The following is a 27,827-nucleotide window of genomic DNA, read 5'->3' on the forward strand; positions in this document are numbered from 1 at the left end:
AATACTGTGAGATGCATATAACAGGTTCATGCTAAAAGTATCATGACAGCACAGCAGCTTGAAGTCAGAGGGCACTTACAGTGTACGCCTGGTAGAATGGTGGAGTATGGGAACCTACTTAACCATGCAAAGCTGCTCATGCTGCTCCCATTTATCATGCTGCCCATTTGCCCTGGGCAAATGTTGATAAGTTGATAAGTCTGGCCACAGGATTGCCATCACCTGGTCTTAGCCAACTTCTCCAATTCTACCTCCTGCTTCCCCCCTACCTGAATCTTTGAGTCATACCAAACTCAAAGATGTAGTTAACCCAGATGCTCTATTATTTTCCCCTTTGTCTATACTGTTCCCTTTTTTTTTTTTTAGAATGTTTTCCTGTACAGGTCCAGTTCTAGATGCTCTGTGGAACTCTGTTCAGACCCCTGTACCTGAGCCTCCGTGACTCTCTCATACCACAAATTCCCTGTTCTGCAACCTTTATTTTTGTATGCTAGCACCCCTCTTGCTCTAAGCTCTAAATTGGACCCCATCTTCAACTTGGCATCCTCAGCGCTCATTCGCAGTCTAGAAAATCACTTCAGTCAACTAGTGAAAAAATAACCATGGGATGGACCTGCCAGGAGGATAAACAATTATTTATTGGTTTAACTATAATTTATACCATACTATAGAAATAATAGGCAGCTTACAATAAAAAGACGTATATTCAGGAAGATCAGTGGCACAAAAAATCAAAAGCCACACAGGAGGATGAAAAAGCAAAGCCTACAAATTACAGGTAAATTTGTCACAATAGAGGATTACATTTCACTCTAAGTTTTCCCATAGCAAGCAAGACAACTCCAGGAATTATTAATTTGTCTACACCGTCCACTTCTGTTCATGTCAAAACTCCATTAAAGACAAAGAATGGCTTTCACAAGATTTGTCACATTATTTAGGCTCCCATCCTATATACCAGTTCTACTTACCAATAATCAAATCAACTGAAAGAGAAAGGGGAGGGGATAAAAAAATCAATATCTAATTTTTAAGCCCTTCAAGAAGTCAGTCTTCCTCCCCATTTGCTACCAAATGAAATTGACAGGCTGACCCAGAATTAAATCAATGTAGGAATCACTCAAGGAGTGGCATGCTTAGGAAAGAAGATAGCAATTACACTTTGTGAGACAAAATGTCTTATGAGGTATGGCCATCAGGTGGAGATATTTGATGATCCTTTAAAATATCTTTGAATCAGCAGCACTTTCACATGGATGACTTAAATTTTGAAGAAAGAGAAAACACTGGATGATTTAGTCAGTGTATCAAAAATTTGTTCCCATCCAACAGGCTTATTGTCATGAAGGATTTTAATGCAAGATCAATAATGAGCCTTGGAGAAAAGGCCTTGAATCCCATGAGCAAAGAATGACATAAAAAAAATTCTATTCCTGCTTAGTCAACTTATTGGAAATGATCATCATTTTTGGTCTACAGAAGAGAATACACCCAAAACCTAAGCTGAAATCTCTCTTCAGGTCATAAGCCAAGGTGTGCAATTATGACTGTGAGAATTTCTTGCAGGGCAAATGACTTCAAGTTTTTAAAAATTGGTTAGGAGTGAGAACATGATCAATGTATTTATGATTTGACTATGTAAATATGCTGGAAGATCACCTGTACAGAGGGCTTGGATGACTGTACAAAAATTTAGGCTAATAGAGCTCTTCTATGCCAGCACAGAAGAAGGCTACAGAATTTCAGGGAAACTATTTTTCAACCTTGGACACTGAGTAAAGATATGAGGAAATAATGCATTCATTGAAAAGCAAAACTAAAATGGTAAGAATAAAGTTATTTTCTATACTAGAATTGCTAGCAAATTTGATTATGTAAAAGAAATCTCAAAAATTTCTACTTGGTGCAGCTTTGTTGAATCAGAACAGACTCAAGCTTTCACTGTCAACATGTCTCCATGAGAGAAAATTCAATTGATGCATTCTTAAGTGCTTCTGGTTTATTTTCATTCTGATGGATTTGCATCCAATTTGCATCTTTTCAATGCACAGTACTATAGAACCCTCCCCTTTCTTATTGATAACCTATCAGATGACCTAATGGATCTATACATCACTTTTAGGTGACCATCAACACAGATAAAGTCCAAGTAGACTCACTCAGGGACAAAAGTATTCCATGCCATAAGGGTGACACCTAGCACAACTTCCTATGCATGTCCTTCAGACACCACTAACCCAGCCCTGGGAGTACTGGCTGAGTGCCTAGACTGGGAGTGGATCTGTGGGCTAGATTGCACAATGTAAGCAAAGGCCCTACTTTAAGGGCTTTGCCTCAGGATCCTGATTAGCCATCAGTGTTTCCTACAATTCCCTGATAAGAAACACCTGGAACACAAGTCAAACCTGCAGCTCTTTAGGCACTGACCCGAGTCTGGGTTAGGAAGCCTGGGATAGAAATGGACTTTAAGAATCTGTATTGGTAACAAGTCCCTCATCAGCATCAGGGACCCTGGGAAACAGAACTTGGATAGCTGAAAGGTTATTGCTAGGACAGTAGCCTCATAAAACTGGCTGCATATTAGAATCCCTGAGGAACTTGAATGATTGGAATTCATACCTTAGCTAGGCTTACCAAGTCAAAATCTCTGATAGTGAAAATCAGGACTGTATTTTTTACACTCCTACCCCAGCTTCACATTGCAATGATCTGGGAAGCACTTGATAATAACAATATCCAAGACCCTGTGCAGAAGAATTGACTCAGAACCTCTGGAAGAGAAGCAGCTTATAAAAGCTCCCTAGGTGATTCTGGTGAAACCAGACCACAGCTGAGCATATGGGAACCACTGAGGTAGATGGTGTATGATGAGCTGAGGTCATTGGGATTTTCTTCATTCAACAAGCCAGAGCAGCAAGGAGCAACTAAGCACTGACTCTGTGGCCGACACGGCAGGGCCAGTTATTCATTCGATGCCTCTGACTGCTCCCTGTGCATGGCTTTCAGGTGAATTATTTACTCCAAGTTATTTATCCTTTAAAAAGCTGTGACTCAGATCAGATTAAGAAGTTTGCCAACAGCAATAGGAACAAGAAGGCTAGGAGCCCAGAAAGGCGGTTCAGTCTGCCTGCCGTATAGCTTGAAGTTCTAACAGCATAAAGTCATTGTTGCTTGGGAGCGCAGTGCCTATCCCACCAAAATGGAAAGGCAATTCTGTAGCCACAGCTGCTACCTTTGCACAAGCTCCTCAGGAAAAAGGCTGGCACATGGTAGGCACTCAGTGAATATCTGGTGACTGGCTGACTGAATTCCCACCACCACAGCTAAAACCTTCAATAACCTTTTAAGATGGCTCACTGTGAATTTTCTCCAATTTCTGAAGAAATCACCACCACTGTCATCGTATAATACCACGAACAATTGGAACTAGTAGCAAAATTGCTATTTTTAAATTGCTTTAGTTTTTAATGTGGGGCAAATAAGTTCTACTAAGATATTAAGTAGACTTCCTTAAACCTCCAGAAGGATGAGGTTCTTAACATGGTCATCTCCCATCTGTGGTAGGCACAATACTGCCCCCGAAAAGTGAGCACATCCAAATCCCCCCAAAACCTGTTCACATATTACCTTATATGGTAAAGGGGCAGGTAAGATTACAATTAAAGATCTTGACATGTGGGAATTATCCTGGAGGATCTGGGTGGTTCCAAGGTAATTATAAGAGTCTATAAAAGATGGAAAGAGGCAGAAGGTCAGAGTCAGAGAAAGATTTTAAGATGCTACACTGCTGACTTTAAAGATGGAGGAAGAACTCATGAGCCAAGGAATGCAGGCAGCCTCTAGTCTAGAGCTAGAAATGGCAAGATAATGGATCCCCCCCTCCCCCGAGCTTCTGGAAGGAGCACAGCCCTGCCGACACTTTGTTTTAGCCCAGTGAAACATAGTTTAGTCTTCTGACCTCCAGAACTGTAAGATAAATGTGCTGTTTTAAGCCACTAACTTTGTGGTATTTTGTTATAGCAGTAATAGGAAATTAATACATCATGTAATTTTAAAGGAAAAAAGAATAGAGAGAATAGTGGCTAAAGTGGCATTTCTTTACATTTCATCACAGTGAAAGGCTGCAGTGGGGTTCTCTACAAAATAATGTGGCCGACCACATCCCATCAAAACCGTGTTGTGGTTTTTAAGAGTACAATTCTGAAATGAGTTACTGAAATCCTTGCTATAAATCAAATCACAGGATTGTAAGATAACAAGTGGCCATTTCTACATAATATAAATGTCTGTCTTTTCAAAAAAATGCATCATGTCATGCTAAAGTCGAGATGGTGAGCAGAACATCTGGCTAACTAAGGTCACAACCTGGGCTTACTCAGGTGAAATGGCCATTATCAAGGGGACAGTCTCCTACCCCAAAACCCTTCACCAAAGTAGTAAGCCACAGTTTTGTAAAGATGACAATGATGACCACACTGTATTACCTACCATCTCCTCCAGATGTCAAAAACTCATGTCTGAAAGGACACATTCTCCTCTATCCTTCTATGACTCAGGACAGTCTTTGTATGATTATGTAGGACTAGGAAGTTTGTAGTCATTCAAGTGGATAAACCAATGAACTCACAGGGTTCCTGAACCCATGACCTCAGCTTCACTAATACTACCTCCGGCAACTGAGCTCATCCAGTTTAAGTGCGTTCAATCTTGTTTTATGAGACCTAGCTCTGAGATCAGAAAGAGGCCTGAAAACTGTGATGTTTTGCCTCTGGCTCCCTTTCTTTCCACAGGCTGAAAACAGGTCAATGGCAGTAGTTACATAGCTGAGGACTGCCCTGAAAGAATGTGTCTGTGTGGCCCTGGCTGCTTAGCTCAGTCGGTTTGAGAATCGTCCTAAAACAACAAGGTTATGTGTTCAAGCCCCCAATCAGGACTGAGTGGAACAACAAATGAATGCTTCCTTTCCTCCCACCTTCTCTCTTTCTTCCTCTCTCTGTCTCTCTAAAGAATCAATCAATCAATAAAAAATAAATCCCTGGCTGGGCGGCTTGATTGGTTGGAGCATCATCCCGAAGCGCAGAGGTTGTCAGTTTGATCCCTGGTTAGGGCACACACAGAAACAGCTGGATGTTCCTGTCTCTAAAAAAAAAAAAGAACGTGTCTGTGAGGATTGCCAATGACCGTGACTAGTGTATTGGGCACATCACAACAGTCTGACAACTGAGGCTGAGCTGGACTAGGACAATCCTATGTGTTGGCAAAATTCTCTACCAACAAAAGAGAATAAATAGAAAGCTCTTATTAGACTGCCAACAGCATAAAAAATTTAAAATCACTATCATTTATTGAGCATTTCACTACAGAGCAGGACAGTGTACTAAGTGCTCTATAAACATCTACTCTTCACAACACCTTTAAAACAAGAGGTACACTGCTAATCCCATCTCACAGGTTAGAAAACCAAGGGTCAGGAAAGCTTCAGGTTACAGGGCTAGGAGTGGCAGAACTGGCATTCAAAACCAAGCCTTTCTGAGTCCAATGTCTGTGATTTCAGTTATCATACTGTACTGCCTTTAATAAAATAGCAGAATAAGAGACACAGTTTTAAAGAGGCAGCAAAGAATGAAATGAATGTAGCAATCACCTTTCAAGCCAAGAGATTTATTAAGTCATTCACTCAACATTTTTTGAGTGTTTGTTTTGCACTAAATATTGAACCTGTGCAACTTGGAATGACTAAATATCAAAGGATATCAGGTTACAGGACCTGGAGACAGAGTGGAGGGCAGCAAAATTCCAGAGCATGCTCCAACAATGAAAGAACCTGCTGAATGGGCAGCTCCAGTAATACAGGAAGTGGGTTGCCACCCCAGGAAACAGCAGCAACAGGCAGTGACTCAGCAGGTGACAATAAAAAGGTAGTAACTCCAGCAAAGGTGTCAGGTTTCCTGTGTGGAAAACCACCCAACCTCAACATGCAGGAGGCTCTTGGAAATGGGTCAGTGACCAGAAACCCAATATAAGGAATGGGTCCTCCTTGCATATAGTATAGAAAGAACTGATCGTCAATACTGGCCTACTCACTTACTCAAATGATAGGCTAATGTGGGCACAGCGGTGCGGAAGTGAAGCATGGCCCATGGATCACTTCACCATGAAGGCTTTTTGGCAACATTGAAAATGCTCTACACCTGGATCCTAAGGGCCTGCTCCTACCTTAGGGGAGATGCTCTCCTGTTACCATAAAGGGCCCAACTAAACACCTTTTATCATACACATACCTAAGTGATAGAGAAGCCTGAGGTTGTATTTTCAGCTCAGCACTTCCCAAAGTGTGTTCCTTGGAAATGGATGACCACAGGTCCGGGTTTACTTGTATTGTCCTTGAATAGTTAATAGTGTTCCGTTTCACTGAAAAATGTCCCAGTTTGGACAATAAGTTAACTAATTGACCACTTAACCCAGAAAACTACTTTCAGGCATATTTAGCTATGTTATCCTTTGCAAACCTTTAGCATCCCAACTTACACTGTAAATCTTGAAGAATGAAATATACTATAAAAACTATTTTGATCAAGGAACTTAAAAAGCAAGACATCTATTACATTGTGTAACTCCTGTTGTGTTATATACAACTTGGGAAATATTGTTAAAGTTAAATATGTTTGGTTGTTGAGGGTCATATACTAGGTAGTTTTTCTGAACTTATTTAAACACAAGATCATTTTTGAATGAAATGTCAAAAGAGATCAGAATTTCACAAAATGCTCCCACATTTTTCTTCAATAAACATGGGTGCCTAGTATGTCCTGGAATTGTTCTACATCCTGGAAAGTCAGCAGTAAAAAGTCCTTGTCCTCATGGGGCTCACATTCTAGTGGGGGATACAGGCAATATACCTGTAAAAGGATAAATAAAAACTAGAAAGCAATGATTTATCCCCCAAGTGACTGACAGTCAAAACAAAACCCATAACATCTACCAATTCTGAGAAATATTCACGAAGTAGCCACCCATTGTGAAATATGAGTTAGTACTGATTCATGTCTGTCAAAAGCCATCAATGGCTACCATGTTTTCTGGGCAGTAGACATTCCCTCAACAAATCTCCCCTCCTTGAACTGACTGTACTTCATTCAGCATTCTTTTTACTATAAATGTGCCTTTGGGGGAGTCCATCTTCCTCTGCCTTTTGTTTATGGACTGTATTCATAATTTGTGCCTTTAATATTCTTTTCCGTTGTATCTAAGGTGTTATTGAAAACAGCATCACTTTCAAAGAGATGTTTATAGTTGCCTAGCACACAGGGAATAAATTAGAACAAATGGAGAGTTATTACATTCTTTGCCACACATCCCACCCCCTAGGGCTGGATGAGGGACAAGGAGGTGCTTTAGAAAAAACGCAGGCACACACACAAAAACTCCCACCCTTTGGACTGATTCTGAGCAGAATAAAGACTCATATTTAAATGAATAAGCCAAATTAAAACTTTCTCTCCTGGAACAAAGCTAAAGGAAAGCCTCTTTATGTTGCTGGGGCCTTAGATGCCACGGCTCAGCCTGTCCCAAAGCTTCCCTCCACTGCTCAAAACTAAGCCATCTTGCTGCATTTAGCACTTCTCACCAGACCACCCACCCAGACGCGGATACACAAACCACATGTGTGAGGAATGCTGTTCTGCTAGGAAATCAGTATCAGTATTTCAACCTTATTACTTGCACAGGCGGCCTTTCTAGTGTGACTCATTTGTTTTATCTTTTCAATAGCTTTGATTATTTTCTTTTAATGGCCTGGATTTATCCTTTTCTACTCTTTTGAAACTTCAGAACTCTGGGGTGGGGGCTGCATGTGGTGGGAGACATGATTACGAGAGGAAAATGAGCCAACAGCTTTGTCTTGACTCACCATCTTGCTCCCACTCCTGTGGTCATCTATTCTGTGCGAACTGCCCAGCACCAAGTTAGTACGAAAGTGGCCTCTAGGAACCTTCCCACTCAGGGGGTAGATTATTTTTGTTGTTATTTACAGCTATTGAGCCCAGTTATAACTACTGGACTGTGTTTTAGTTTGTGTCGTGTATTTCTCCTCTTGGCCCTCAGGAACCATAGTGGTTATCCTTCTTTAATTAAGAGGAAATGAAGACCAAGAGGCTCAACTAACAGCCCAAGGCAAGCTCGCAGCCTCTGGAAAACACTGGAATTGACTGTAAGGATGGGGAGCACATAAACAGGAAGGTGTGGCTATGTCCCCCGGCGGAGAAAGCAGAGACTACAATGTGCTCACGGTTTTCTATTTGGTGGTATCCTGGGCAAGGAAACCAATAAAATACTCATAGTTGCTCCACTAATCAGAACAAACAAGACCATTAGTTTTGGACACTATGTCCCTGAGTCCCCAAGCAGAGAGGTCTGGGTATCTGGCCTCAGTTAAGCTGCCATTTCTTTCCAGGACTCCTTGCATGTCTAAGTGGGAACACAATTCTGAGATGGTGGAACTGTATTAAGGGAAACTGGCTCGGTGCACCTTCTGTGTGAGACCACTGGGAGACAATATCCTGGGTGTTCAGCAGGCCCAAGATGTCCATCCTGACAATCTCCAAGCTGGAGAAAAGGCAAGGCCATTATTTAAAAATAAACAAATGAATGTTTGTGCTGAAACAGGGGAAGAGACTAGCCCAATTCAAGCCTGGTAATTAGAAAGCTTAACTGTCAGCCAACCTCTTCTGGGAGTGATGCTTCCAGACCTAAAATCAGGTTCTACTTGATAAGATACAAGGCAGTCCACCATTATCTTCTTAGTTGCTTGTCAGCCTGCTGATATGGAGAGTTTCTCAAATTTGATCTCTTTACTATTAAGAAGAGCCTTACATTCCATTCCCTGGTCCCTTTGTTGAAGTAGTTTTTCACTTTCCTGTACAATTAAGGTAGCATTTCCTGCTACTAAAGTAACTGCAAAACCTATGTTAGACTGACTCTGTCCAGTGATAGCATGTTGTTCAGTTTATAAACAAAACATTCCAGAGAAATAGGGGAAAGAGAAAAAATATCATGCACAAGTAACCTGATTTATTCCAAGAAAGTGTGCCACTATTTCTTGCTCAACTCTACAGAGCATTAAAAATGCCCTGGTTTTAGGACGGAAAATGTTGCTTAGACACTGGGGAACTCAAAGAGGAATGGAGCATTGGCTGTCCTTAACTGGTCTGATATCTCTCCATTCATTCTTCCTTAGGACCAGCATCTCGTCTTGAGAAAGGGTGGGGGCTCATTTTTCTGTATGCAAAACAAAACCAAACTTTGGTCAAATGACTCTTAACAAATCAGTAAGACTATACATTATAAAGAAAACGAAGCCACAATAGATTAGATATAAATTTAAGCAAAACACCTATTTCTGTCCATCTGTACTTATATTTCAGCACGGGTTTCAGAGATGGGAAATACATCTATGAATGGCTTGTAGTTCACATAACAGCATCTACACACACATACACAGTGTATCTTTCAACATAACTACACAAACACTCCATTAAAAAAGATACTGACAGATTTATAAAATGTATTGGCCTTGCAGTATTAATCTCAAGAATACATTTTTTTACTTAATTTATTTTTGCACTGCATGGTAGCTCTGGCCACTGTTAAGGATCTGTCAGCATTTCCATCATAACTCTATTTTCAGGATACTGGAGTATAAGCGCCAAAACACGTATTTACAGTTTACAGACAGCAGTGGCTTTGTCTTCCTTTTAAGTTGGCTCCTTCGATACATCTTTACAAGAAATATTCAGGGATGGCAGTGCCTCCAGATAAGAAGCATCACATAAAACAAGAGGTTAAAAGATGCAGACTTTCAGCCCAAGACTAAAACATAGAGCCTGCCTCTTCTACTTTCACTGCAGCTGTGGTAGACTCTACAACGTAGTCAGTTCTAGAGCAGCAGTCCAAAGCAGGCTTATAATCTGCGTGCTTGTCTGTGTGTTTGCATTAACACACACATTGCTAAAGGTGGAAAATCACAATACAGCAAATAACTCCAGAGTTAATCACATTCACAGTGAGAAAAATGAACACCGGTCACCAAGCACAAATACTGACCATTTCCACACTGAACATCCAACTCCATTACCAAGGCAGAGTTAAAACATTTAAGATTAGTCTCTCTTAAACATGCATGTTAACTCATTAACATGTACAGGGCTTAGAATGTTACACTGGCCTGAACTAATGTTATGCTGGCCTGAACTTTCATTAAAAAGTCTTTTATAAGAATTAGCTGAGCCTAAAGAAGGTATCCATAGAAACATTTTTGGTGGAAGAAAACCAAATTTATCAGTTCTTTCCACAAAAAAGGTGTATAATTATTCAGATAGAGTTTTGCTTAGCAATTTAAAAATGTTTACAGCACTCTTATGATTTTTTTCTCTAGTCTCCTGATGTTAATTTTTCATGTTCTTCCCCACTTTGACACAATAAAAAAGCATATATATGGATAGAACTACCTCTTTGTCTACATAGAGAGGTGGATTACAGGAAAGAAATGAAATAACTGCAAATGTTGTTGCTGACAGGACTGCCATATTCTAAGACAGGCACCCGCTCTCATACATATTCTGCTGTAAAACCAGAGGCAAGAACTCATTTATTAAGGAGAACTCTGTACATACATTTTCCCCTCTTAAATTACTGGGAGAAAATTTAAAGTAAGTTTATCATATTCTGGTTGGCTCAAAATATATTCACACTCACCCAATTAATTTTATTTGAAACATCTATATATATATATATATATATATATATATATATATGAAATTAAACCCTGCCATTTTTCTTTTGTGCTTAAAAAACCAAAGCCACTGTTAGGACACATATGTTTAACAGGTTTCAAGAGTGAATGTATATAAATGTGGCAGAACTGAGCAGGCTAGTTTAAGAAAGGTATAACTATTTGAAATTAATTGAAAGGGGATTTTTTATTTCTGAATTTATAAATTAGATGAGAGCAAGAGTGTAACTTCTAAAAAGTTAACAATGTGACTCTTATTTTACCATAATTTGGTGGAAAACTCATTTTGCTCTCTCCACGAGTAGTAAATAAGATAGGTTTTCCTGCATTTTGTTATCAATTACAAACTTATATTTTCACAATATCCTGAAGACATCTGCTTTATTATCTAAACTTTACATCTAAATTTTATCAATGAAATAGTGTCTCCTCTTTTTGTCACACAATTTAATTACAAAGATAAAAATGGCCCAAATTGCATATAAGCATTCCTAGTTAAACTACACAGAAGCACACAAATTTCTGGCTTAATTGAAATTGTGGATTAGCAGTTAAAAATTTTCAAAAGAGTTTTAAAAATTGCAAATAATTCCATATAAAGTCCTGGCTAGGTGGCTCAGTGGATAAAGTGTTGCCCCAGAGTGCCGAGTCTCTCTTTCTCAATGTAAAAACAAAACAAAACAAAAAAACAACTAAAAACACACAATTCATCAGTTACCTAATGTCTAAAACAACTTAGAAAGTTTCTCTGTAATTAAACATTGAGAAGTGGATTAGACAACAAATGCTTCAAGGACGGTTTGTGCCAATCATCAAAAATCAAACATTATTGAAAACATACACTTGTCTTCAGGGAGGATGCCTCAGAGAAGTAGTTTACAAGAAGTGTGGCTATATTACTTTATAAAGGAAAAAATAGTGTCTTTGGATAGAAACAAAGTAAAAAAAAATCCCCTTTTAAAATGCAGAAATAACTCCATTATCAATCTACATTTACATTACTGCCCAAAAGAATGGGTCTGGAAAGACCATTTTCGGTACAGACACTAGTTAATCTCTGTGTGAAAAGACAGCATCTGGCATGGAAATAAACAAGGGAGACACTGGTCTGTTAGCACACATAGAGACTTTCCTAAGGCTGATCCAGTAAACGAACCTTGGGATCCAGAAGTATTTCTTCATTTCTTTTCTTTTCGGTTGAGTTCCTAGCAAAACCTGCAAGACGGGCTGTTCTCACTTTGCATTTCTCCATTTACGAAGAAGGTGGAATAATGACACCAAAAGTACTTTGGTTTGTTTTTTGTTTTTTTCTTTAAAAATAATTTGCTTTCTTTTGCATGCCACAGGACAGATTTCTAGTTTCAAAACAGGGTACATCAAGAACAAAAATATCCCCCCTCCCCAACCATCTTTATTTTCACCAATACAAGAAATCCTTCTGCAAACATAAGCAAGTGACTAAACAGGTATCGAACCACTGAATCTACACGTTAATACATAATCTGTTACAGCAGAATAACCAAGAATTTCCCCCAAAGAAAGATTTTAATTTTTCAAATATAAAAAGAGTCTAAGGGGATCATATATGAACAAACAAAAATCTCTTATTCCAAGATTTATGGTAACGATGGATAACACACTGGCAGCTGAAGAAAGCTGAAACTCTTACTAATAAATAGATCCAAATTAAGAATTTCTACATTTCTTTAGAAAACAGAACCAGAATTCCTTTTTGTAAAAAATGATGATCCTGTGGAATGCCTTTACTTCCATATTTACCTAATATTATAACAGTAAAACAGACACAAGGATGTTGAGGACAGCTCAACAATGCTGGATGCAGGACGCGCACATGTACACTCTGTTTAAAAGTTCTACAGGTTGATTGACTAAGGCTAGACAGCAAGTCATGATCCTATTTGGTGCTTTTTCTACCATGGTCCAAGATCATTATATGGATACAGCCAAGGACTAGGCCCCAACTTTCAGGAAAACAACCACAAAGAAGAAAAATCAGGGTGGTTATCTGGTCCCCCCAGTTGATCATTTGTGTCCTGGAACTGGGAAAACAAAAGGTGGAAAATACAGACTGCAACGAGTTAAAGGAGTTGGACAACGTTGGTGGAGAGTGGCACGGTATACAAGTAAGGTCACTGGGCTTGGGATGGCAAGGGCGCTGCATTGAAAGAGCATCCACGGGACCAAGTACTTATAATGTCTTGTGGCATCATCCCCTCAACGACTTTAGGGTATCTGTATGCGATAATAAATAGATCAGTTATGTAATAAGGCAGTGTGTTGAATATGCATTCATCCTGTGGAATGAACCACCACAGAGAGAGATACATGATACCATACACATTCTTTAAGTTTTCTTGTGTTGTATTTGATTTGTTTGTTTTCAAGGCTATCCAGGCAAACTCTTCCCGGGGGTTTCCTTGGAGAGAAGAGTGGTCCGCTGAGGCTGTTTGCGTAACCTCTCCTTTATCAAGAGATGATGACTGGCTTTAAAGAAAAATAAAGCTGAAGATTGTTTGATTTTTATTTTTTCCCTTTTGGTTGCATCATTCTGAGTGTTTCCTTATAAACAAAACAAAACAAAAAAATCACAACCAAAAAAAAAACAAAACCACCAAACAATAGTTTTTGATGCATCCAGTTGTTGTATCCTCAGGATGTTCCAGATGTTTCCAGGTAACTCTGTAGTTTACGGACTGTGGTTTTATCCAGCGAGCAAAGGTCAAAATCAAATGTTGTGTTTGTAATATGAAAGTGTCCAGTTTCTTCTATAAGGTTCACAATCTAAAAGAATAAAGAAGAGAAAATTTGGGCATCAAAAAGCAAAGAGAGAGAGAGAGAGAGAGACGAAGGCAGTCAAATATGGAACATGTGACATATAAAGTAAGAAGGTTCTATGCCATGAATGGCACCAAAGTGTCTCTTAGCCAATTTTATAAGCTAAAGGAATATTCACCGTTTGAAATTCTGAATGAGAACAGATTACCTGTTTTCATCATTCATATCCTTTAAAAGTGATTCGTGTTTTCAAGTCATTAACAGACTATTTTACAATAGGGGTGGGAGTAGGAGTGGGTTGTTATGGGGGAGATAATATGTCTTGACCCCTTTAATATTAGTTATTGACTCAATGGACAGTGCCTATACCCAATAGATGTATGGAAATTCCAGCCTAGAAATGACAAAACTCCTTATAAAAAAATGTATACACAAAGCACACACATACATCCACACATACACTGCTCAGAAATACTAGGGAATATTTCAAAATAAATATGAAGCTATAAAATATCTCCTAATTTTTTGTGAGAAGTATATATAATAATGAACAGTTTTCTTTCTTACATTATTGAACTTTTAAAAAATACAAAGACTTACAAAGAAAAAATTAAACTCATCCACAATTCTACCCCCTGAACATCATGGGTAGTGAGTGATTGGCAAGGGGCTGGAGGTAGCCTTCTGGAACTGTCTTGTTGTTTGGTTTGGTGCTGGTTATAAAAGATGCATTCCCTTCGTTAAGATTCACATAGCCATATACTTTGTTATACTTGAACAGAAAACAAATAAAAATCTACATTTATTACCTATAGTCATGTTTAGTTTGTTCCCTTGAGTACTGGATGGTGATAAGTATTAACTAGAAAATAAAAGGATGCCTTTGTCTGCCACTTGGAGGAGTTACACCTCATTTCCTATTGCATTGGCTCGAGTTTTTAGAAATAAGATAAACAAAAGTAGTGACAGAGATGTGGTTGTCTTGCCCTGGCTTTCAGGAGATCATGTCTAAGGTTCAACATTAACTATGATGTTGGTTACTGGTTTAAGAGAACCTTTTACTAATAATTTTACTAACAATTTGATTAGAAAATAATGATGTGCCTAGGTAGTGTGGGGTTTAAGTATGTTTGCTGGGGGTAAAACGGGATGGAAGGAGTTAATACTAGTAAGCTTTTCTGGGGGTGAGAGGAAAATCAGCGCCCGGATAAAAGATGAAATACTTATGCAGAGAAAAAAATTGGCAAACTCTTCCACTTATTTTTACTTGTCTCTATTACTCCCTTTCTATCACTTATGATTCACTTTGGTTCAATAATATTTTTTAAAAAGAATAATTTTAATTATATAACCTACTTATTCAAAGACACTTTCAATTATCTAATTTCAGGATGAAAACAGTAAAAACTTTTGACCTTTTCTTAAAATTAATTTTCTCTAAAAAAATAGTAAATTTGTGAACTATTCCGTATGGGTCAGTGGTTCTCAACAAAAAATGTGCTCCCCATTCCGGATATCTTTGACTTCCACAGAAGCATAAAAGACATATTGAGCTTCATCCAATTGTTACACAACTGTAGACTTAGCTGTTACTGCTTTATTCAATCTCTGAAACTATTTTATTTTATTTTTTTTACAGATGTACCTATTGGTTTAATAATAAAACAAGTTGTTCCCATTGCAAAACCATGACACACACAGCAAACTGCCGACCTGATATCCATTTGTTCTTTTTTCTTTACTAACAGAAGCTTGATTTTCTAGGAGTGGCAACACACCCAGCTATAATACTTGCTCCCCACCCCCACCCCACATGCAGCACTTTGAAGATACCGCTACTTACAATTTATTTTTCAGAAATCACTTGGCATTCAGAAAAATTTTAGCAAAGCATATGGACAATGGGCATGGGCCTCCTGCCCTCTGTCCCTCTTCCTGTCAGGAATGATGACGCCATCCTGACAGTGCAGGGGCTATCTAACCCTTGAGAGGATAAATGCATGATGTGAAAGATGGCATATTTCAAGCCATCACATTGATCATAAATTACGTACCTCCAGAGCTGTTATTAAGGGGGGTACAAAGGGTGAAGAGGGAGCCTTATTTGCTTAAACCACTAGTCCTAGAGTTCTATTACATGCATCAAGAGACTATTAAATGGGGTATTCCCAATGGTTAAATTACTACATTCACATAAGAATTTATCAAGCAAGATCTCGTTATTAACCCCTAAAGATCTAAAAAATACCCTCATTTTTTTTATTAGTTAATAGTTATAGAGTGTTGGATAGGTCACACACACATCTACATACATACAGAGACACACAGCCAGCTCTGTCCACACAAACAAACCTCTCAAGGTAATCAAATATTATATATATTTAACATCGATTTATTTAAGAGTTCTTTCCAGAGTAAATTATCTTTTTTGCTCTATTGTATAGAAATACTATAGAACTATTGAATATGTGTAAACTTCAGGATAGACACAAATATTCCCTTGAGGGAGCTCTTTCTGGATAGAAACGAATAGTCTTTCAAAGGATACAATGGAGGCAAATCACAATTACTCCCGAGTGTGACTTGTCTACCCAACTAGCAGGCAAGCAGGTCAGTGACAAGCATTCAGAATAGAGAGTCCTGAATTTGGCTTATTGAGTTCTGTCCCTGCTCTCTATTTGAATGGCATTAGACAGGTTATGACCTCTGAATCTCAGTTTCCTAACCTATAAAATAAAGGAAATGCCAACTGATCACACAGGGGTGTGCAGAGGATCAAATAGGATATAGGAAATAAGATATTACAAAGCTTCTCTACAAACTGTAAAGTGGTACACAGCCCAGGGCAACATGATTCTGATGCCATATAAAGATGAACTTATCCGTAATTACCTGGGATGTAACCGCACAGCACATGAACGACCAGACACAGTGCTTCTCCTCCTCCCCTCATTGACTATAAGCCAGTTCATCAGCACCAAAGCAAACGAAGCAGGGAAAAGGCCAGAAGCTAAAATTCAGAAAACACCTACGTGGATTTTTTTTTACATACTTATAAGAAAAGTTTGCAGGGGGAAGGGAAGACAGCAGGGAGAACAGTAGGTGAAGGAAATCAGTTGAAATGACAAACTAAAATTACAATGTGTGGGTTAAGGAAGTCCAGCCCCACATTTTTCCTTAAAAATGACAGGCACCCCACCCTTTTAAGAAAATAGCTTTCTGTGGCTCAATGTCGCTGCTCACTAACTATTTCATAAGTAGAAATAGAGAAAAATACCTTTTAGAAAAATCCACTTGATTTTAAAGCAAATAAACATATTTGCCCACTAGGAAATTCAGCTAAGTCATCTTACAAGCTCTGTAGCATCGTGGTTCCCAGGGCTTCCACCACGGTCCTCCTGCTGCCCCACACCCAGCACGTCCCACCCTGCCTGCAGCCACAGACACACAAAGACATAAAGGGGAGCTGCTCCATCTCACTAGAGGAGCCCCGCATTTTTACGGGGGCCTGTAAGACTACATCAAGGCAGATGCAGAGACAGCCTAAAAGCACAAGCAGTGGCAGCAGTTAGGGAGTTTGGAACTGTTTGCCAAAGGGAACGGCATTAATGATGTGGATCATTAGAGCATGTACCCACGTCCTCAATTAAGTCAAAACTTCATAAAGAAAAATAAACGTGGGCTCCTTTCCTGAAACCCTGATAAAACATCAGAAACAGCATTAAAATAAATGCTTTACTCCAATGACAGAAGACAAAGCCTAAAAACACCCCAAAAGTTAGTCCCCCAAAGGATACCACTCTGCTGATGCAGGGTGGCCCTACCTCAGTGTCAGTACCCTGCATCATACTGCAATAATAAATGCCTCTTTAAAATAATAATAATAATAAAGAGCAAGTGAGCGCAGATAAGGATAATCAGGCAAGGGCTCGGGGTGTGTAGGGAAGTGGAAAAGGAATGTGAACTGCTTAACTCATTCTTCAGATGATAGTTGTTGTGAAAACCCTGGTGATTATTGCCTGCTATGTCAGCCTTTTAAGGGGTACCATGCAGGCTGTTTCTTCCTTTTTTTTTTTTTTTAAACAGGGAAGATTCACTTGTTAAATTGGTGACTCCTGTCTCCATCCCTGGTTTTTAATAATAAAAAAGTAGAAGCATTATTTTTAGTCTGATTATATATTTTTAAAACCAGGGTCTTCCTACAAAAACAGTCTTTTGACTGAATGGGAAATAGCCAACAAGCTTTGCTTTAATGGCATTTGCCTTGGGTGGAGTCAGGGCTGGGATAAATTAGGTCCTCTTGTAGAATGACCATGGCAGTAGGCTAGGTAGTACTGGCTTGCCCTGAGATGGGTACCCTGCTTTGGGTTAAGAGGCAGACTGTCAACCTCCAGTCTACAGGGGATTCTAAAACATGACAGGCAATTTCCCAGGATGGAGAAAAATCATTTTCAGCAGAGCATTTCACAGAGAAGGGTCTCCATGATGTTAGAAGAAATACTCTGATACCCTACTCATTCCCCATATCCCTGAAGATAATTATAAAATATAATAGCTGTTACCTAAATTGCTAAACTGTCTTCTAAGGAAGCCCTGGTTTTCCTCTGAGCTTTTTTTCCTCCTAAGTAGGATGCAAATCCAGACTCAAGCTGATTTGCTGAGGAGGAGTTAAAAAGTGCTCAATCTCCCTTTCCAAATAAATATAGAACATTTGGTTTAAAGAATTATCAGTCAGTCCTGTAACTGACATCTCTGCATTTCACTGTATTCATTGTACTGTATTTTTTCCTCATGGAAAAGTAGTTTAAGAACACAGGCTATTGGCCCTGGCTGGTTAGCTCAGTGGTAGAGCATCAGCCTGGCGTGGTGAAGTCCCAGGTTTGATTCCCGGCCAGGGCACACAGGGGAAGTGCCCATCTGCTTCTTCATCACTCCCCTTCTCCTTTCTCTCTCTCTCTTCTCCTCCTGCAGCCAAGGCTCCATTGGAGCAAAGTTGGCCCGGGCGCTGAGGATGGCTCCGTGGCCTCCATCTCAGGCACTAGAATGGCTCTGGTTGCAATGGAGCATTGCCCCCTGGTGGGCTTACTGGGTGGATCCCAGTTGGGCGCATGTGGGAGTCCGTCTTTCTGCCTCCCGCTTCTCACTTCAGAAAATTACCAACCCCCCCCAAATAAAAACAAACAAAAAAACCCACAGGCTATCTTGATGCAATGTCTATTCATTAAACTAGCTGTTGGGCACCAGTACTTCATGCCCCCAGATTAAGGCAACGATATTAATCACCTCCTGTGAGCCAAATAAAAGTGTCAGAGTGGATTCAATGCATTTAATAGGAAAAGGCCTAGGATGTGATCCTGGGCTCACTAGAAATTCAGTCGCAGGTGTCAGGTCTGCATGGCAGCGAATTCATAAAATTTGGAATGCATTCCAAAAGCATATTCAATCTGAGCAGCTCTCAAGGTAGGGAGTAACATTAGTTCGCCATAGTGCTAAATTTTACAATAGGAATTAATTAAGCAGTAAACCGTGACAGGACATGCATCATGGTATCATAATCACAAGCCTCAGCTGCATTGCAAGGCAAAAGGCCAAAGACAGAGAGCTTTCAAGCAGCCTGGGAATGCAATTAGGGTGAAACGCTGTGCACCCTTGAGTGCCTTTATGCCAGGTTAAAAATTCATAGAGATCACTCTCTCCCTCTAGAACACTAAAATAATCCACTTCGAGGGAAGTCTCAAGTAAGCCATCTTCCGTCAGAATTCTTTCAAAGGTCAAAATAAAGGAAAATGTGAAATTGGGAATACCAATGACACTCTAAGGTAATACTATGCCCAACGGCCTAATCTTCTCGACTTTGCTGGCAAGGCTGCCTTTGCAAAGATGTCCCCAACCCTGTCCAAACATCTGTCTCTGTCTCTTGCAAGACTCACTATTTGGGCCCAGCTTGTACATTAATAGCTTTGTTGGACAACTGCTCCACAGTGGTTTAGAGCTGGTATTTGGGAAGAGATGGAGAAATGAGCTAATCGAGTAACCATCACCATTCAGTCAGTTAGCTCCAACTAACTGGCAAATGGCAGGCGAATGATTTTCAGTTCTAATCCTGCTCCCCTACCCATACTCACTTAGAAGGAAAAGCAACCTATATCCAATTAAGTAGCATAGGTCTGTAGTCTTTTGTTCAAATATGAAACTCTAGAAGGGTTAAAAAGTTTATCAGACCAATCAGGAAACTTGCCAAGTCTGAAAGTGTGTATTTATAGATTTAAGCAAAAATGTACATAGAATATAAATGTTACTATCAGCCATTAAATGTTTAAAACACACACACAGACGTACATGCACACAAACACACACAGCTGGGGTAGATTAAGTACTAATTTCAAGTCATTTGAAAGTGATAAAAAAAACTAAACAGTGAAATAATCTCCAAACCCACTCTGGAATTCAGAACACAACCTTCTCTTTGAGTGTTAAAGAAAAAATATTTTATCAATAGCCACTGTTAATGCAATGGACACACATAACTGCATGATAACTAAAAACCACCCTGCTTATCTTCTCAAAACATCAAATTGTACTAATAGAAGTTTCCCCACTCTACAAGTATTCCACAGTTGAGTTCATAATAATAGAATGTATGTTGTACAAGATAAGAGAAATGAGGGAAATATTTATTTTCCTTAGAACAGGACTGGCAAAAGGTTACTAAATTGAATCACAAATGTTTACAACACTTGACTGAAATCCTTATCACTGTTTTCCCATGAAACCAGAAGCCTGGCTCCAGAGGTTTCTGCATTCCTACTATTCCTCCTTCAGCCCACCTCACAGCATCAGCTAGCCAAGTGATCAGCACATTCCAGCACCATCACCTCCACAAACGCCCAGTCTTCACTGCCCACAGCACCAGGGAAGGGAGACAGCCACCGCAGAGCTCCAAAGCAGACGTCAGGGTAGCCTCGGAAGTGAGCACCCTCCCTAAAGAGGGTGGGATAGAACCCCTAAACCCTTGAACAGCGCAGGGGTTAGGGGTGCATCCTGCCCCACACAGCTGAATATCCCCACATAACTTTGGACTCCCTGAAAAACTTAACTATAGTCCCTCGGTATCTGCAGGATTTTGGTTCCAGTATTCCCCGGGAATACTCAAATCCTCAGATCCTTAGGTCACTTACATAAAATGGTGTAAAACAACACACACTGTTGGCCTTCTGGATACACAGATTCCCAGCTGCAGATGGAAAATACTGTTTTTGATCCACAGCTGGTTGATACCAAGGGCCGACTGTATGAACAGGTGAAATTCAAACCCATGTTGCTCAAGGATCAACTGTACCCCTGCAGGCAGCATCAGCCCAATTCTGACTGTGTGAGGCTGGCACGGCCTCCAAGTGCTATCACCCTACTCCAGCCCAAACTAGGCCTTGAAACTTCTGGAAATGGTTGTGCTAAAAAGCATTTCTCACCTGCTGCAGAATGTGTCTTTCCCTCAACGTCATTAACCTTCTGTGCAGCTCTACCAGTTCATCTAGGTATGCCTGAAAGAGAAGAGTAGTCCCCAAAGAACAAACATGTTAGGAAGCAGTTCAAAAAGATAATAAATACATCAGGATATACCGGCAGTGACTGAAGGTTCTTCATTCTACCCTCACCCAGGTTGTATGGATTCGGCGCCCAAGGCCTTTGAAGACCAAGATTCCCTTGGCCAACTATTACTTTTTTTGAACCAGCTTTTTAGAAAGGAGCAAGTCTCACACTTACTTTCTCACAACAAGATTCAAGTGAACAGCCTCATCTAGTCCCAACAATTGCTCTGCAGACAGAAGGGCAACTCAGGGATGACTTGTGAGTTATCAGTCTACTTTCATTTTTTTTAAATTCTTCTATCTGAGAAGCTTTTCAACTAAGAGAAAAAGTCCAAATTTGAACGTGAAAGTATCCAGGCAGATTACCGATTATGTCAGGGCAAATGCTTAAAATAAAAATAAAAAAGGCTTTCTGGTGATCTAACGTTGCTAGTGAATAGCAAATGAAAGAACAGAAGGATATCTTACAATAAATAGACATTTTTGTCTAAATTAATACGTGGTTTGTTAAGAGTGCCCTTGAAAGGGCAAAAGCGACCTCTCCTTCCATATGCTCAGTTAGCATAGCTGCATGTGTGTTTCTACCACCATTTGCAATGAAGGGAAAGGAAAGGTCTGTGAAGCACTAGCCAGGCCTGTCCTGACCCTGCAAAACACGTTAGGACCCAGCCCACCCCAGGAGATGAATCTCTAATAGGCCTTGCAGTCAGATTTCAGATGCAGGATGCACACTTGGGGAAAGCACACTGCGCTAGGATAAGATGTCCTATGAGATATGTTACATGAGATTCTTTCACCCTCTAACTCCACCACAGCTTTCTTACCTCCCAATTCAGTGTGCCTGAAATCCCTGGGCAATGTAGGCATCAGGGCAAATGGTAGCATAAGGCCAAGCTTAATACTGGAGCTATAAGGAAGACCTGGAAAATGAACTACTCTCGGGCATTGATGAAGTCAGTGAAAGGAAAACCAGCAAGGATGATCAAGGGAGACACAAAGAAACAGAGGACCTGTCAGTTCTGCAGCACTCAGGGTTGTGGACTGGAAACCTACCTTGTCACATTCACCATTCTTTATTTGCTTATCTGATTTGCTTTGCTTTATTGGACTTTTCACTTCAAGAATCTAAGGATCCAAGAGAAAGAACACTGTTAAATTTGATTTCAAGCACTTCTTAGCTTAATCAGCCACCTAAACAAAGTCACTTATGGATGAAATGTCATACAATAACATCATTCTCCAAATAGTGTATCTCCTTTGTACACTTCTTCTCTTCTAATCTTACTTTTTCTTGGAAAGTAAATCAGTTCTATCTAAAATGCTGAGTCAGGGCAACAGATTTTTTTTTTTTTTTAAGTTGATGATAAGAAAATTGATCTAAGCTTCCAAGGCTAGGGCTTCTTTGTGACAACACTCTCACACATATGTACAGCAGCTGACTTATACCGGATTATAGTTCCCTCTGGCAAGAATTTTTTCGTATTCATTCTGCTGTTTCAGCATGACTACCAGTGCTCAGTATGCTAGAGATGAGAAAACAAAATTTCAAATGCTTTTTTTAGTACCTGACTTTCAGATTCTAAAAATTACTCATATCCACTAACTTAATGCAGCTTTGGAAATAAAGAGGGCCACCATCAGTGACACTGCTTGTTCCCAACCTGGATCCTCCAACTCAAGGAAGAAAAAGCCAGGATTATTGTGTTTCAGGAAATAATGTCTTTCCCCATGATAAAACACCAGGTGCCTCTCCTTCCATCTGACTCATTACAGCTCAGGTTATGAACGGCAGTTTTGCATACTGTTTAGAAGCTTCCTTGGAGAGCTAGGTTTCTAATTAATAAAATAAAAAAGCAAGTTATTATTTAATAAATAGAGTTGACTTATTAGAATCTGAAAAATTGAAGATTATGAGAAAAATATTTTTAAATTGCCCTGGCTTAAAATGGCTTAAAAACCACAGAACTTATTTTTGAGTATTTACAAATGCATATAAACATAAAAAGTAAAGTAATTTGTCTTTTTCATTATAACCTCATTTTCAAGTGAGTTCTTATAATTTGAAACTAATATTAAAAAGTAAAATGCAAAATAAATCAGTCTCATATTCCTAACTGCTCTTCTCTTTATCCATTCTCTACACTAACACACACACACACACACATCACAATTCTGTTCAAAGGTCTATCATATTCTATAACAAAGACTTTTAAAATAAGTCTACTTTTAATTTGTAGTGGAAAGAGCCCTCATTGGGCTCAGAAACCTGAATTAAGGTCCTAGCCTTATCATTTAATATTTTGGGGCCTCAAAAAAATTAGATAAAATGAGAGGAATGCCAGATCCCCCCATTTAGCTGTAAAATTTTATACTACTAAACATTTTACCTTTTGAAGACAGGACCATGACATTTTAGCAAAGAACAAATATTTATACTTCTACAAAAGTTTATTTTCCTTTGAATTTAGAATAATGCACAGGTAAGAAGTGAGCTTCTAACAGTCTTTTCTAAAAATTACCTTTTTTTCATTTTTAACATGAAGATAATCAGATGACCAGTTTGACCAGGTAATTTAAAATAACTTGGCAATACAAGGAAATTACTTAGTAGCAGAAGCAAGGCAATGATTTTTTTTTAAATATGGTCCACTGTAAAGAAAACCAAACACTCCACTACATTCAGAATTTCCTTCTCTTTATTGTTGTTGGAAATGAGACCTCAAGGGAAAACTCCAGGCTCAGAGACCAAGGAGTAAGTAGGTCAGTAGATGGCACTCCTTCCCAACTCAGACACGAGGCTGGGCAAAACAGAGACAATCTGCTGAGATTTCAGGACAGAGAAAGAAACAGTGCCTGCTGGCTTGCCTTGTGCATTAGAAAACTGAGTTTTATTCCCATATTCCACCCTGCCCACCCACCCCCTCTCCACCCCCAAGTTATTGCACTACAGGAGTCAAAGTGACTGAGAAACTCGATACTGTATTTGCAATGGAACTTGGCTAACGAGGCTTAGAGAGTTCTACCACCTTCTCTTTAAGGCAGAAAACTGACAGGACATTGTGAGAAGCTTAAGTCCCACCCTCCGCATTCCCTAAGTGCTACAGCACAGAAGGCCAAACTACATTGAAATCCTAGTTTCTTTCTTCTGAGGCTTCAGTGGCCGGAACAAAAGCTCTGGGTGTCAGTGATCCGCCTCAAGTTACTGAGTGGCTGCCCAGAGAGGGCTCAGTTAATCTTCCTCCTTTGATCTCTCCCTGCTCCAAAATAAACAGCTTTGTCAAAACCTCATTCTGAGAGAGCTGAGCAATGCTGTAGACAATTGTTTTATTTATGATCATTTCTTATCTTTGAGGAAACGACTCCAGAATATAAAAGTGCAGCACCTTGTCTTCCACAGGCTTATTTCAAACCAGTTTAACTGGATAGACTTTAATTTCATTCAAGGTGCCTTGCAGGCTGATAGGTGATTTATGATATTCTGAATATTAACTCAGGTCCAATGGATCACTTCCTTCCTTTAGGGCCCTCTCTCCTCTTGCCCATCCACAGTTTCATCCAAAAAGGATCTGGAATTTTGATTTTGTTTGAAATTTGCATAAGGAAGGTTTGAAGTAAAAAAAAAAAATCTGGTTAAAATAGCACATCACTCACTATTATTCCTTATCAAGTTTTAGGTACTGAGGGAGACAGCCACCCAGACTGCAGAGATGCGTCTCTGATACACAGGGCAGTCTCTGAAAATAGAACTGTGTTTAGTTGCACTTCTATCCTTAATCTACAGGTATAGCCTGAAAATTAAAATTTCAAGATTATTGTTTTTCTGTATCCCTTTGTGAGGACTGACAACTCAATTATTCAGCAGAAGGATACTCTACTGATAGGGCATTCATGTTAATGATCACTAGTTGCTCCTAACAATACTCTGGTTAATTACTTGCTTTGTTGACATGTGGCTGTCTCTCTGTTCCCCCCTTTTTTTTCAATAGTTAGAAAACATTTCACTCAATTAACACTTTCCCTCTTCCCTAGTACCTGGAAGATTTGAGAAAGGGGAAGGAAAACTCAGCTTTGTTTGGTAATTTACAGAATCTTGAGACAGCATTATCGACTCACCGACAGACAACAGCCAAGGGGTCTGAAAGAAGGGAACTCAGTCTTCCTATTTCAGTTAGGCCTTCCCAGTATGTTTTCATCTATTTTATTTGAGGTGAAACTTCAGTTAACCACACACCGATATTTAAACATAAGGCTAAAATTACATTCCAGAGTGAAATTTATAGACTTCAGACTTAAATTTTTTTTTTTTTACTATTTCATTTTATCAGTGTGATGACTAAGGAAGATGAGAAAGATTTTAAGAAGTCCTAAGAACACTGATTCAAAGGGATGGCATCAGAGCCAACCCAATGCAGGTGATTTAAAAGCTTAAGGAAACTACTATATATATATATATATACACACACACACACACACACACACACACACACACACACACCACATTTTAAAAACCATTTCTTGCTCTCAGTTCCAAGATACAGCTCTAGGAAGGAAGCACTCTTAGGTACATGTATTTTCTTTTCTTTTCTTTTTTTTTTAATTTTATTTATTCATTTTAGAGAGGAGAGAGAAAGGGGGGGAGAGAGAGAGGGAGGGAGAGAGAGAAAGAGAAGGGGGGGAGGAGCTGGAAGCATCAACTCCCATATGTGCCTTGACCAGGCAAGCCCAGGGTTTCGAACCGGTGATCTCAGCATTTCCAGGTCGACGCTTTATCCACTGCGCCACCACAGGTCAGGCGGTACATGTATTTTCTAACGCCAACTAGGCAAAAGTGAAAGCACATGGTCTTCCTTATAGGTGCATGGAGCAAGTGAGAGCATTCTTGACAGATTGATGATTCACATGTGTACAGCTACATTTGTTGAATAAACATATGCCAAGGAACCAGTGGTATGCTATTTAATAAGATAATGTAATTTTTACCCTCTCCAGATAAATGATTCTATTCATTTTTTTGATCTTGTTTTGCTAGACAGGTAAAAAAAAAAAAAAGTCTGACAACGAATTCAGACCTTTGTCAAGACTGCCCATCCAGGTAGGGTGTAGGGGCAGCTGTTAGATTTGAAAGGTAAGAGAGGGGCTTGTTGGAGCCGCAAGTACAGTATTTAGCAAGCATGGTCTGAACCCTGACTGGAGTGATGCTGAAGGAGCCTCAAGAGGAAGGAAAGCACATCCTAACGCCCTTTGCTTCTGGCACTGCCGCCGCCTGTGAAACTGCCTGAGTCTACTACACCATGCACTGGAAGCTAAGTAAGTTTAAACTGTATATAAAAATATATTCAAGGTCCAAATTCTACTCTTTTGTCAGCTCATACTAAAGCACAAATTACAAAAGAATTCCAAGTTATCCACTCAGCCAGCCCAGGGCTCTCTTCTCAATGGATGGCAATAATGGCTATGACCTGAGCCTTCACTTCCCCCAAAATGCTTCACTCGTGGTGCTGGGTGGCCACGCCATAGGTGAAGGCTGGCTGGGCCTTGGGCATGGTGGGCACTGGAGATGGGGAATGCATGAACTACAGGGAGTTAGGATAAAGAATAAGGATGCACTAACTCCTCGAATAGCCAGTGTATAACAGATGATGATGTTGGGTCTGTACTCAGAGAAAGAGTCAAATTGTAATTAATTGGTGAGGTAAAAAACACTCATATTTTCCTACTTAACAATGAAAGTTTTAAGATGTAGATAAACATTATGAATGTGGAATTTTAAATTTTAAGATATCTTTGTTTATGTTTCATATAACATTTAAAAAGAAAAAGTCTTTACCTAGAAAAATCACATTTTCCTAGGAAAACAAAGATCAAAGTTTAAGGGCAAGGTCATTTAAAATTGTGGACATCTGTGAAACAGAATAATTTTAGAAAAAGACAGCTCTTTTATTTTTAAATTAATAATATTCATATGGTAGCTTGAATTAAGCAATTATTGTAGCAGTCACCAACAATCAGTCTAAACAAAGAGATAAGAATAAGATTCGGTAATGAGAATATCAACTCAGTGCACAATGAGGCTTTTGCAATATTCATAATATTTGAAAATAGTTTATGATAGTAAGTACTTAAAATATTACAATGTTAATCATTTAACAAAAGCTTTTCATTTTAGCTTTCAAAGTTCTGCCTAGACCTTATCCAAACAACTATATTCTGAGTTGACTATCAAATTAATAAACTTTCCTATAATTTGATGTAACAGCAATGATAATAATCATTATTTACTCTGCATTTTATTAACAATTCCCTACATTCCCATGTGAGGATCCTCGTTTCCTGGATAAGCATACAGAGGCAGAGCACCTGCGACAAAAAACCTTCGCCGTCAACTGAGTACCAAGTAGGTATGGGCACTGCCTCATGCTCGACGCATGAATTATTTATCATCTTCCTAATACAGTAACTAGAAAGGAAGATATTACTAGCCCTGTGTACAGATGAGGAAACTGAGGATGAGAAGTTAAAGCTATTTACCTAACCCATCCAGTGGAATGTACTTTTCATGACAACAAAAGTTTACATAACCCGAACTACATGTTTATTTCTAAGGTTGTACATTCCCATTTGAGATCAAGAGGGACTTTATATAAATTAATAAG

The 27,827-nt window shown here is 39.3% G+C and overlaps 1 protein-coding gene across 2 annotated transcripts in view; it reads right to left on the minus strand.

Moving 5' to 3' along the window:
• Positions 1 to 12,248: 12,248 nt before the first annotated feature.
• MLLT3 (MLLT3 super elongation complex subunit) overlaps positions 12,249 to 27,827 on the minus strand; it is a 302,003-nt gene continuing 286,424 nt past the window's right edge. For both annotated transcript variants that reach the window (XM_066257342.1, XM_066257343.1), the window contains exons 9-11: positions 22,228 to 22,299; positions 21,055 to 21,126; positions 12,249 to 13,591 (exon numbers count right to left, since the gene is read on the minus strand). In XM_066257342.1, the coding sequence (XP_066113439.1) occupies positions 13,460 to 13,591; positions 21,055 to 21,126; positions 22,228 to 22,299 (276 nt within the window). In that variant the 3' untranslated portion in view covers positions 12,249 to 13,459. The remainder of the gene's footprint in view (positions 13,592 to 21,054; positions 21,127 to 22,227; positions 22,300 to 27,827) is intronic.

Source organism: Saccopteryx bilineata, chromosome 2, assembly GCF_036850765.1.
Source record: "Saccopteryx bilineata isolate mSacBil1 chromosome 2, mSacBil1_pri_phased_curated, whole genome shotgun sequence".
Classification (NCBI taxonomy): domain Eukaryota; kingdom Metazoa; phylum Chordata; class Mammalia; order Chiroptera; family Emballonuridae; genus Saccopteryx; species Saccopteryx bilineata.